The sequence below is a fragment of the Carettochelys insculpta genome, chromosome 13, assembly GCF_033958435.1.
Source record: "Carettochelys insculpta isolate YL-2023 chromosome 13, ASM3395843v1, whole genome shotgun sequence".
NCBI lineage: Eukaryota > Metazoa > Chordata > Testudines > Carettochelyidae > Carettochelys > Carettochelys insculpta.
In genome coordinates this window covers 38,814,980-38,828,925 of record NC_134149.1, presented here as the reverse complement: position 1 = coordinate 38,828,925, position 13,946 = coordinate 38,814,980, and the positions used below count along the sequence as shown (strand labels likewise).

Below are 13,946 nucleotides of genomic sequence, written 5' to 3'. Positions count from 1 at the left end.
TCTCTGACACCTGTCACACCCTTGAGCCAGGTGATTGGGTCTACGTGCGACACCACCGGTGGAAGGGTCCATACCAGGTATTGCTCATTACCCAGACAGCTGTAAAGCTATTTGGCATCGCAGCATGGATACACGTTTCACAGTGTAAGAAAGCACCATCCCCAGTGGACCAAGCACCACCGCAGAACCACGCAGAGCCAATTTTGGCCCCAGAAAAAGACGCAGAGGAACAGCCTGCAATACCTTACAACCTACACCCCGTAAGGGTTGCCAGAAGCAGACAGTAAGCAGACAGCAGGACCCGAAAAGAAGCAGTAGTGAGCCTAGCGCCTGCTGCCTGGTGGACATAAAACCATGACTGCGGTTCCCTCGAGAGAGGTTGTCAGAACCAGAAAGGGTCCTGCCTTCAACATGTGTCCCTGGTGGACCCTAATCCTCAGCTACTGGTTTCTTAAGGTCTGCGGAGCCCGAAGTGACAATGACAATTCTTTTATTCAGCAACAAGTGTGGATAGCCCAGACTCAATGTCTCTAATTGCTGGGTCTGCAGCCACATCCCAGCTCACTCACGAGCTAGCGTCCCCGTCACGGCAATTCCTCTGAATTCCTCAGAGCTCACTGGACGACCTTATCCACTTAAAAAGACGTGGAAAAGAAATGACACTTGGGGACTGATGAGAACAAATGTTCCTAAATTTATAAGTGTGGTGGAGGGAAAGGGCCACTGGTGCTGGGTGTGTAATGGGACAGGGCTGAATTTAGGGAGGAGCAGCTGTCTCCAATATATTGTGTCCCATGGTGTATGGGACTATTCAAATAAGATTGGAGAATGGCAAACCATGTATGGGGATATGTATTTTTTTCTCGACCTGGGATCAGACCAGAAAAATCACTCTTGCTCCCCCTATAGCCTCCCTGAAAAAAACAACACAATCTTCCAATGTCATGCAAATGTTACTTCTTTCCCCAAGGAAGGTCATCCTGTGCCCTTTGGGGGATATTATTCCTCTTTCGTAGATACCTATATGTCAAAAGGGTGCAGCCAACCCTTCCCAGCTTTAATAGGACTTCATTGGGTCTGTGGGAGAAATGCTTATACCATGTTACCAGCTAACTGGTCAGGTATTTGTTATCCTGCTCAGCTTTTCCTACAATTCCATGTGCTTCAATCCCTCCCACAAAATTGCCTCCGTAATTTTGGGCGAAAAAGAAGGGATTTGTCAGATGCCAAATGGTATGCGGATAAAATAAGCCCTTTGACTTGGGAAGAGGCTGTTGGTATTTCCTTTGTCCCAGCTGGGGGAGAAATACACCACGCAAAAAGGCTTTTAAGATTACAAGCAGTAGTTGAAATCATGGCAAATGAAACTGGAGAAAGTTTAAAGGCTCTGGCCAAAGAAGCAGGAGCGGTCTGACAGGTGGCCCTCCAAAACCGTCAGGCATTAGATATAATACTGGCAGCAAAGGGAGGGACCTGCGCTCTCATTGGAACAGAATGCTGTGTATATATACCTGATAATACTAACGATGTAATAAATCGCCCTAGCCACTTGGAGCAAATTGCATACCTTCCCCACGAAGAGCCAAGTTCCTTGTGGAAATGGCTAAGTGGTTTATTTAATTTCTCTAGCCTAGGAAACTGGTTGTTTCAAGGAATTCTGACTATCTTATTTGGAATTTTAATGATTTTTGTATGTTTCCAATTAATCTCTTATTGTATCCAAAGCTGTACAAGGCACACCATCCAGCAGGTTACCCCTAACCAGAGTGCCAATCTGATGGTTTTAAATATCACCAATGAGAGGAATGAAAAAGAATGGTTAATGTAGGGAACCTGGTAATTGTTGGTCATAGGCGTAGCTTGACCAAAAGGAGGGATTGTGGAAGTATAAGATGTGACATTGTACATAAGAGTTACATTGTAAAAAGAAATTAAATCACACTGATACAATGTTGCTTCTAAACTCAAGAAGGGGAGGTTATGCTGATTTAAACAGAGCCAGGTGTGCCTGGAAAAGCAGGAACCAGAGCATTAGGTGCTAAACAGAGATTAATTAAGGTAACTAAGGAGTCATTGGCAGGGGATTGCTGAGGGTGATATGGAAATGAAGGTACATGACTGGTCTCAGGGACTATATGGGGTGGGTGTCTGTTTTTTTTTTCTTTTTTTCCTTTGTCTATTAACTTGCCTTCTTGATCTGTATAAATTGAGAGACTTGAGCCCTGGGTGGGGGCTCACTTTTCTAAATGTATTAGCAGAGCAGCTTTGCAAATAAACAGCGTGGTCTGACAAATTGTGAGTCTTGAGTTTAACTTTGACACTGGTTTGCCTTCTTCCACTTTTGGCTGGCTGTAGGTATTCCAAAGGAGTTGAAATGTGCAAAAATTTTTACGGTGACCTATGCAAACACTGACAGTTCTAACAAAGCAAATTTAATACTATTTCTTTCCTCAAGACTGCATAATTTATTTCAAAAGAAACTAAGCATTTAACAAATGAAACTTCTAAGGACAAATGTAAAAGCTGAATAGGCAGTGCACAACAGTTACTTCAAAAGCAAAGCATGGATTTGTAATGCCTTTGTAACCTTGAGATCTACATTACCTTATTAAATCTCACTTAAAGCTTAAACTGGTGGTTTTCAACCAGTGTTGCAGCACGCTGGTATGCCATAAGGACTATCCAAGTGTGCTGTGAAATTTCATCAATTTCCCCTCGCTTTCCATGTCTTAAGCTAAAGTTACCGTTAATTGTCATTACTGCTTCACTGCTCCAACTAATTGCTAAAGCATTTATATATGCTGTAATTTTAAGGTGTCTGCTTCCTAATCTGTCTATCCCTACTTGCTAGATTGTAACAGAGATGTCAAATGCTGTGAAGGCATGTACACCATCATCTGCTCTATATTGATTAATTGTGATCAATTAGGCAAGAGATGCAATGTGATTAGCCAAGATCTTGCAGTAAGTCCATAAAAGAAATTTTTCTTAAGTCTTCCAGAGAATGTGTGACAAAAATCAATCTTAGCAACTCGACTCCAGCCACTCACGGAAAAAAAATTCTCCCAGAATCATAGTGTGGCTTCTGACCATTCCAAGTAACAGCAGGCATGAACGTCACTACCCAGCAACTGCAAGGAAAACGTCATGAACAAAACCAAGCCTTAGACATGAATTTCATTGACCCGACAGCATTCCACTTAGTCAAATGGTAGAGCCCTGTGGACCATCCTCTCTAAGATCAGCTGCCCCAAAAAATTCATTAACTTCTTGAGGCTGCTTCACAACCACATGACTACCACAGTATTAAGTAACACTAGATCTCAAAGCGACCCCTTTGAGGTCAAAACAGGAGTACAACAAGGCTGCGTCACTGCCCCAGGACTGTTCGTCATCTTCATCGCCAGGGCCCTTTACCTCATTGATGGCAAGAAGATTGTCTACAGAATGAACAGGAAGCTCTTCAGTCTCAGGAGACTGAAAGTTAAAACCAAGAACTCCATAAGCTCAGTCACGGAGCTCCAGTACATGGATGACAACATGATTGTTGCTCTCTCTCCCACAGACCTTCAGAGCATCTTAAGTAACTTTGCTGAAGTGCACAAGAATCTTGGCTTTACACTGGACACTAAAAAGACCAAGGTGCTCCACCAAACCTCACCAGTAGGACAATCTCATGTACCTTCTATGGAAGTCAATGGAGAACTGCTGGAAAATGTAGATGACTTTCAAGATATGGGAAGTTATCTTTCCATTAAACCTCACATTGATATGGAAATCCAGCATCATCTGAGCCATACAAGCGCTGCTTTCGTCCACTTGAGACAAAGGGTCTTTGAGAACCAGGACATCTTTCCCAAGACAGAGCTCCTTGTATACTGTACAGTGGTTGTTCCAACATTACTATATGCATGTGAAACCTGAACAACACACAAGCATCATCTGAAGGCACTTGAACACTATCTTCAACTCTTCCTCAGAAGAATCTTAACTCTCTCTTGGGAGGATAGGCACATGGACACTAGTGTCCTGGAAGACTTGAACATGCCCGGCATTGAAGACATCATTATTCAGCACCAACTTCGTCAGACTGGTCACGTGGTTCGAATGGCTGATCAGTGCCTCACAAAATAGATTCTGTTTTCTGAATTGAAGAAGGGACAGAGGAGCACTGGGGGCCAGCAGAAGCTATATAAGGAAATGCTGAAAGCACACATGAAAAAGTGCAGCATCAGCGTCAACACTTGGGAGAACCTTGCCCAATACCATCCACAGGGGAGAACAGTAATCCATGTGGGGATGGCACAATGAGAGGTCCCTCCGCACTGTAGATGAGGAGAGGTAGAAAAAAAGGGTCCAAAACTCCCCCGTGCCCCTCCAACAACTATCAACACCTATTCTTCTGTGTTAAGATCTGCAGTGCCATAGTTGGGCTGATCAGCCATTAACAGACTACCAAATAGAAGGGTGACATGGTCTACTCACCACTGAGTGACCACCAAGAGGATAACAAATGACCGAGTAACAACTCACAAACTGTTTCACATTTTTACCACGGCTTCAGAATCATTGTCTAGTCCTCACAAAATTCTTGTGATAAGATATTATTCCCATTTTCCGTGGACCAGGGAGTTTAGATGACTTGTTGAAAGCCACACAGCTGTCTTATCAGCAGCATGGACCAACAGGTGAACTATCACTCCAGCAGAGGTTGACTAATCCCATCTAGTATCGACACCATAAATTAACTACTGATTACTTTTCCATCAACTCTAGTACTGCACCTCAAGAAGAAACACAAGGTGAGCTGACAGAAAAGCATCTCCACTCAACACCACTGCGAAAATGCCACTGTAAGATTATCTAAGTATGTCGTCTTCAGCTACATTGTTCACAAAGATGAAGATGTGTAACCTACATAGCCCTCCCGTTTAGAGCAGGTAAGCCCAATGTCTTTCTACCAAACCTCAATTAGAGAGTATGTATTTGGTTAGAGAAATGGCATTACAAATTAAGTACACAGAAGTTAAAGACGACATACAAAGGACAGGGGCAGATTAGAATTTTTTAGAGCCTCCGGACCAAAGCAAGCAGGGCCCCTCCCCACCTCTTCTGCCTGCAGTTCTGCCACACTTCTCCGCCTTGTCTGCCTCCAAAGGAAACTGTGTCTATGTAAAGAGGACTGTGCGCTATGCTGACTCAGTACTCGAGCCAGGGAGCAGGTCAGGTCAAGGGGAATTGCCTCATTCCACCCACCCAGTGATCCAAGTAGGAAGCAAATCACATTGTGGAGGCTTATCCCACTCTGCCACCCCAGCATTCCCATAAGGAAGCAGGCAACCCTTCCAGCAAATAGTCCCCATAGGCCCAGTGGCTAATCCACCACCATCTGAGGACTTCTGTCAGTTTCCACATAAGTGAGACCACCTAGACGAATCACAGAAGATGAGGGATGAAAAACCTCAGAAGCTCATCCAATCCAACCACCTGAATAAAGCAGGGCCAACCGCAATTAAATCATTCCAGCCAGAGCTTTGTTAAGACTAGCCCTACAAGCCTCTAAGGATGGAGAGTCCACCACCACCACAGGAAACCCATTTCAGTGCTTCACCACCCTCCTAGTGAACTAGCTTTTTCTAACATGAAAGCTAGACTTCCCCCATTGCAACTTGAGACCATGGCTCCTTGCTCTGTCATCTGCCACCACTGACAATAGCCTAGCTTCATCCTCATTGGAAGCCAACTTCAGGCTGTTGAAGACTATCAATCCACTCTACCTCTTCTGTTTTGCAGACTAAGCCCAGTTCCCTCAACCTCTCCTCAGAAGTCACATGGCCCAGCCCCCTAATCATTTTTGTTGCCCTCTGGTGGACTCCCTCCAATTTAGCCATATCCTTTCTGTATTGGGGGGTGGGGCAAAACTGAATGCAATACTCCAGATGTGGCCTCAAGTGCCACAAAGGGGAACAATCACTTCTCTCGATATGTTGGCAATGCTCCTACTAACATAGGCCAACATGCTGTTGGCTTTCTTGGCGATAAGGATCAAAGATATAGCCATGGTAGTCTGTATTATCAACAACAACAAGACGTCCTGTGGCACCTTATAGACTAACATATTTAGGATACTAACAGAGAGGAAGCCGTGCTAGTCTATACACTATCAAAACAAAAAGCAGTCAAGTAGCACTTTAAAGAATAGCAAAATAGTTTATTAGGTGAGCTTTCGTGGGACAGACCCACTTCTGGTCTGAAGAAGTGGGTCTGTCCCACGAAAGCTCACCTAATAAACTATTTTGCTAGTCTTTAAAGTGCTACTTGACTGCTTTTTGTTTTATTTTGGAGCATAAGCTTTCGTGGGCAAAAGACCCACTTCATCAGATGCAATTGGCAATAAGGGTGTTGGCAATAAGGGTGCATTGTTGACTTATACCCAGCTTTTTGGCTATTGTAATTTCCAGGTCCTTTTTACGCAGGTGTTCCGATTAGCCAGTGAATCCCCATCCTGTAGCAATGCATGAGATTGTGCTTCTTCTTGTTGAACTCTACCAGATTTGATTTGGAACAATCCTACACTTTGTCAAAGTCACTATGGAAGCTACCCTGCTGCTGTGTAACTACCTCTGCCTCCTGTATTGTGTCATCTGGCAACTTGCTGAGGGTGAAATTCATACCATCATTCAAATAACTGATGAAAACTATTGAACAAAATCTGCCCCTGGACCAACCCTGGGGCACTCCATTTGATACCAGCTGCCAACCTGTCAGCCAACACTTTGATGGAGTGGGCCATTCTGTTAATGACCTGAAAGTCTGTGTTTTACTGAAAAGGAACTTAAACAATAATTTACAGAGGGAGTGCTCAGAACTGTCATTTATATTCAAATTCAACATATTAACAGTAGTTTGAACTGGGACAGCAGTTACCCGATCCATTACAAGGACTCTTTTACATACTCTGATGTCTGACCTAAGACTTACTTCCCCACCCCTCACCACCCTCTCCTGCTCTTGCTCTTCTATCCGATTTGCCAACAATGATAATTTTTCTGATTTGTCAACCCTGATAATTTTTCGACCTCTGTGCTTTATATATTGAGTCCATTCTGGTAGTGCTATAGATTGCAAAAAGTGGGTGTGTCCCACGAAAGCTCATCACCTAATAAATTATTTTATTAGTCTTTAAAGTCTTTACTTGACTGCTTTTTTGTTTTGATGGCTGCCAACTAGACATTGAGCAGTTGCTTTCTATCCAGCCAGCTTTCTATCCACCTTACAGTCCACTCATCCAAGCCATATATCGTGGCAGGAAGTGAAAGAATACACTGGAAGATCCTATCAAAAGCTTTGCTGAAGTCAAGGTACATCACGTCCACCCTCTTTTCCCATATCCACAAAGCCAGTTATCTCATAGAAAACAATTAGGTTGGTCTGTCATGGCTAGCCCTTAGTGAATTCATGTTGACACTTATGCTCTCCTCCAAGTGTTTCAAAATGGATTCCTTGAGATCTTCTCCATGATTTTTCTAGGCACTGAGGTGAAGCTGACAGGTCTGCATTTGATCTAGCCTAACTGTGATTTGGCTTTCCTATAGGCTACCGCAATATTTTTATATTCATCCCTAGACATCTGTACAAGCTTCCACTTTTTATAAGCTTCTTTGTGTTTAAGGTCAAAGATTTCTCTATTAAGCAAAGCAGGTCTCCTTATGTATTTGTTATTCTTTCCTCACATTGGGATAGTTTGTTCCTGCCCTCCTCAAAAAGTCTTCTTCAGAATGCAACCAGCTCTCCTAGGCTCTTTTCCTCCTCATAGTAGCCTCCCAGGGGATCCTGCTCAACAGTTCCAAGAGGGAGTCAAAGTTTGCTTCTCTCTTTCTTCCTTTTGAGTTTTTCTTCAATTCAAAGTGGCCACATTGGTAGCTGAAGTTCTGCAAATACAGAATTACCAGGTGCCCTGTCACTAAAACAGATGCTAGAAGTCCATTGATCTATTACAGAATCCAGGTGATATAGTGGAAAGGCTCAAAAGTAGCACAAGGAAGAGGAAATTATGGGGTTGAATAGAAGATACACATGGAAATTTGACTTTAAGCTCCCACAATTCCATGAGAGGAACACTGGTATCCCACATTGTCCTTCAAAAATGACTCACAAACCAGTGCGCAAGGTAACAGTGCATAAGACTTTGAAATGCCTATCCACAATGCAAGCTGTCTTTTATTGATACCACCTCTCGTTGACAGGGCATACTTTATCAGGGAAGAAAATGCCAAGTGTGCACGTGCTACAGCAATGTCAGCAGCTATATGCTGGCACAAGCTTTACCAGTAAAATATTCCATTGTAGATGAGGCCTAAAATCAATAAGGTTGCACAGAAATAAACAAGGCCCAAATTCTATCCAACAACCTAGTTAAGCTATATCATTCAACATTACTTTCTCCTGCATATTATTCCTCCTTTGTTGAAGTCAGGCAGACATTGATGTCAATCACAGATTTTTACCTGTGTATCAACTCTGCAGAAGTTATTGATCTCCCAGTCACACTGAGAAGAAGGAGTATTGGCAGCAGAGGGATTATTTACTGATTCTCTCAACATCTAGCAAATACTACAAGATACAAAGGGTCAGAAATTGTCTTCTGAACTTGCTGTAAATTACCAGTTAGAATAATTTTGATAACTACATTTTACACAGAGAAGCAAAATAAAAATACATTTTAGTAAATGTTTTACACCTATTCTTATTTTAATACTTTCTCCAAAGACAAAACATAGAAATACAATTAACCAAAGGTCAGAAAATATTCAAAACAAATACATTTCTTCATATTTTTGTTCTATTAATAGGGTGTCAAATTATACCCAACTTGTAGAAAGTATCATTTTCACTGTGATAATCACTTTGTCACCACTGGACTTTTCATTTTGGTTGGGTTTTTTCCCCCTTCATTTATGATCAGATTATGCATAATGATATCTAGTGCCCTTAAATATATAAATGAATCATACTTATTTCAAGGTGATTTCATATTACATGAAAAACATAGCAAAGTCTTATATCATGAATAACTGACACTTCCATAAACAAAACACTTGGAATTAAGTTATCGTTCCTCCTTTTGCACAAGTAGTAGAGTCAGTGAACTGTTAACTTTCCCGTTAATGCATTCATCTACTCTAACTTGATTAAGAATATATTGGACATTACATTGCATAACACCCAGAGGGCAGCTCATAATCAATAAAAGTTTTCCTTTTATTTCCATTAGGATTTCACCTTCTCCTGATCTCCAGAATTTGCCTGACTTTACTGCACAATATCAACACATCTCAAAGCTTAACTAGAGGAACAATACAAAAGCATAGAAAAAAGTCAAGCAGTAGTGATAGTAAGACAGAAAAGTTTTACATTCTACCAAAAGCAACACCCCCCCCGCGCGCACGCACACACACACACACACACACACACACACACACACACACACACACACACAGAGTATTTAGGCTGCTCAGTTAAGTAATAGTGACATTTCAAAAATAATTATAGTCATGACGCTTTTAGAATTTGGTTCTGAGCTTTAAAGCAGTTTTAGAAAGTAAGTCAAGTGTTTTCATGTGAGAATCTTAGTTAAAGCGCTTATTTTAAACAGGTCTTTTAAACGTACTGATTCAAGTAACATGGGAACACATACATATGTACTGTTTACATTTTATTCATTTTTAAGCCTATATATTATATTGACACTGGTCACGGAGAGAGAAGCATATTGTATACCTACTTTTCACTGGTGTCAGAATACTGCTACTGTACATCTGTTTACAAAACTGCACAACAAAGGCCACAGAAGGCTCTTCCACTCCCCACCTCAAATATTAGTCAGCACTTCATGAGGAGAGTACAGACACACATTCCAAAACAGATTTCTATCATATACTGCGAATGGCTGGCTAAATACAGAAGCAGCTTCCCCTCCCTTGGTGTTCACACCTCCAGATCAACTGCTGGTAGTAAGCCTCACCCTTGCTGATTGAGCTAACCTTGTTATCCCCACCCTTGCTCTGGCTTATTTATACCTGGCCCTGCAGATTTCCAAGACCAGCATCTGATGAAGCAAGTCTCTGCTCACAAAAGCTCATGCTCAAAACTTTTCTGTTAGTCTATAAGGTGCCACAGGACCCTTCGTTGCTGTTACAGATCCAGACTAACACGGCTACCCCTCTGATACAGTAACTGTGTGTGGCTACTTTTGAGCACCAGTTGACTTCCTGGATTCTTACCCTTTGCATTTTGTTCCAGCTTTTCTCAGGTTGTTCCATGTGTCTAAAGATTTACACTCTTTATCACACATACCTAACCAAACCAACCGAGCTGGCTTTTATATTCAAATTCGGCACATTAACACATGGTTTAAACACTATAGGGGCTCATCTCCATACTTGGCTTAATCTAATTCTTGACCTCCCCCCCTCCACAACCCCTCCACTCTCTGATTTGCTCACCTTGATTATCTTTTTCTGATTTGTCCTCCTTGCTTACTGTTTTTGGTTCTCTATGCCTTAAATATTGAGTCTGTTCTGGTCTGGCTATGGTCTGAAGAAGTGGGTCTGTCTCACGAAAGCTCACCTAATAAACTATTTTGCTAGTCTTTAAAGTGCTACTTGACTGCTTTTTGTTTTGATACCTAACCAAACTTACTCCAAAACTACAGGTTCTAACACAGGGATTTAAGCTGTGTTACAGATGTTCAGTTCAGTCCATTTTGCACCAATTATTTTTCCCCCAAATATAGTAAGCAGAGGTTGTGTTTAGCTATGGCTAATTAACGTGTTAAGAAAAGAATGGCAGTGGCAAGGAAGCAAATGTGAGATGAAGCTAATGGCCCTTTCCCTCATTCCACCCTAAGCAAAGGAGATTCATTACCATACACCTTAAAGTGTGTGCAGGTTACAAACCCCTTTCATACAGGCTTCTGAGATGCTTAGTGAGTATATAAAAAGATCATCAACAGCCAGGTCAATTGTTACAACTTAAAGAACTCAGTAGGTTATCACCCTTACAGCCAGGGGTATGGAAAGCCAGACAATATTGCTCACATATGCATGGATACAAATTCAAAGTCAGCCAGTCGTCAAATCAGTGTGCATTCTAACTCAAGTTATGCGCAGAGGAGGAGACACATTGAAAGCACTGCAGCACATCTATTAGCAAATATGCCATATGGTAATATACATAAAACCATTCATAGCTTACTAGGCAGCAGGTTTATTGCTTGCCCCAGTGTCTCATTTGACACCGGAGGTAAGTTACAATTTATCATTCACCTTTGATGTCAGATGATTTCCCCTCCTTCATTCAAAACAACAGTTTCAGCCATTTCAAAAACTGTTTTAAATAGAAGCAACAAATCATCTGGTTTCTAAAGCTTCCATGATGAAACCTTGTTAAGCAGAGTCTAAAACTAAAAGAACAATTACTGGGCTTCTTTAGTCACTCCGCTCTTAATAATGTTTAACTGATAACATATGCCTTGCAATAGAAGGTTTGTACACAACCATGATGACGATTTATCTTTCATAGGCTGCGTCTACACTAGCACCTGCCTTTCAAAAGGGGGGTGCTAATGAGACACTTCAGGATATGCTAATGAGGTGCTGCAATGAATATGCAGCACCTCTATCATAATGGCAGCCACAGAGCTTTGAAAGTGCCACTTTTGATCGCGTGTGGCTCATCTACACAGAGGACCCCACACATTTCAAAATCCCCTTATTCCTATAACCAAATAGGAGCCACACGCGATCAAAAGTGGCACTTTCATTGCAGCACCTCATGAGCATATCCCCAAGTGTCTCATTAGCAGCTCCCTTTCGAAAAGGGGGTGCTAGTGTAGACATAGCCCCAGTACTTTTTAGACTTGGTACTGAAACCCAAGAAATTATTTCACTTGTAACATGTTTCACAGCGGAGTCTACTTATGGCACAGAAGCTTATTATACACATTTACTATCGTTGCATATCATCACTGTGACTATACAGTAAAACATCTCTTACCTGACTGGATTGCTGGTTAGAGATACTCTCAGAGACTCTAGGCAATTAAGCAATTTTTCTTCTGTGATACCGGATCGTAATTCATGGACATATTCTTGTGAAGACAGCGTACACTCATGCTTGCTATTTTTCAATCCTCCCTGTAAAAGAAAATGAGCAGATAAAGTTTTAACACAGCCAAAATCATAAATTACATTAATCAGTAGAATAGATTTTAAGCAAACAGATACAAAACTTCACATCTGGAATTCATTCTACCTGGCAAGAATACTGCATCCAAGCTCATGACTTACAAGTGTCAACAAGGCTGTATACAATAACACTCCTCACAGGGCTAGCAAGAAAGCAAGTGTACACAGAATATTATCTTTCACCCTCTGTTCTCCAGACAAGAAATTAAAAGCCATTATCAGTCAAGTGGCAGCCAATAGTCCAGGAAAAACAGGAGTCCACATCTAATGTATCACTGTTAGACTTATGGCACATGATATATTAAGGCTTAAATAAGATCACCTAGTACATAAAACTAATTTGTGACAGTTTTTCAAAGAAATGCTATGCCTCATTTCAATATTTTATCCATTGATTTGACTGTAACATTTTAAAAGTAACCAGACTTGAGAAATAATATCTTCTCAAACTGTACAAGCATTAACTATTTAAAAATATTTTAATAACTTTAGGAAACTTACAAATAAGAGGTAGATATTATTGTATACATATGTGGAAATACAGGAGGGTCTCAACATTCACGAGGGTTCCGTGTCAAGAACCCTTGCAAATGTTGAATTTCACGAACACAGCAGATTTCCAGAAGATGAACCTTCGTACACAGATTATATCTAAGCAATATTCACTCATACTTCGTAACCCAAAGCTTTTTGCACTCAAACACTTCATAGATTGTTATAGTAATTTAATAAAGCAGATTGAAAGACAATTGTCTCCACACATCATATCAGACAGAACTGTGGAAACTTATTCTACAAATGTGGGAGCATGCATATCAGTTCACCTAATTTCTTCATTTCATATGAAGATCAGAACTGAAGTTTCACGATCATCTAATGGTTAGATAACAAGAAGCCTGGATTCCAGGAGTAACTAATAGCTGTAGAACTATTATGTAAGCATTAACGAGAGTTGAAATTTGGTTGTTTTTATGCAAATTGCAACTGGACGCTCTGACGAGTTTTAGATTGTGAATTTTAGTCCCCAGCTTCCATGGCAAAACAGGTAATATTGGAAAAAATAAAATCAAGGGGACAGTTAGAAAAGTTGTTTTTCCCCTTCAATGGCTGGTTTAATCCTTGGCTTATGTATCTAATTTTGTGGAAACTATGGCAGAAACAGAATTTTCAAATGTATTGCAGCTTCTGGTTATGTGATGGGATTTTCAAATGCAGGTGTAGGGTGCGAGAAGACTTTGTAACGGTCTCATGAGAGCAGTCCAACCCCTCTGTGAACTCTTAGAGGAATCATATACAGAAGCATGCTGCCAACAAACAAGAGATACCAGAACAGGTCTGTGCAAGGTGAAAGCTGCAAAACAACTCACATCACCTGCGAAACAAGCTGCGCCTGCCAAAACTCCAAGGCTACGCTGGCAGTAGGCCACTAGAGGTAGTGATAAGGAATGCATAGGCAATCTTATGTTAATGGACTCAGCTTATCAGCTAGTGTTAGGAGACCTGTAACAGAGCCTCTCCCAGAGCGAAGCTCCGACGCGTCGGGTTTTCCCCCACTGGTGACTGCGGCATCTCCGGGGCTCCCGTCGCGGGTGTCACGCGCTTTCAATAAACCAAATATAGCACTCGCCTTCTGGGTGCAGCCTCGTCCCTGGGGAACCCGAGCCTGGTTGGCTACAGCAGGTTTCAAGTAACAGTTAT

At 41.5% G+C, this 13,946-nt stretch overlaps 1 protein-coding gene across 4 annotated transcripts in view; it reads right to left on the bottom strand.

The window, feature by feature from the left end:
* Window positions 1–13,946, bottom strand: part of DIAPH2 (diaphanous related formin 2) — an 829,633-nt gene that overhangs the window by 696,522 nt on the left and 119,165 nt on the right. For all 4 annotated transcript variants that reach the window (XM_075008062.1, XM_075008063.1, XM_075008060.1 and 1 more), the window contains one exon: window positions 12,058–12,197. In XM_075008062.1, coding sequence (XP_074864163.1) covers window positions 12,058–12,197 — 140 coding nt within the window. The remainder of the gene's footprint in view (window positions 1–12,057; window positions 12,198–13,946) is intronic.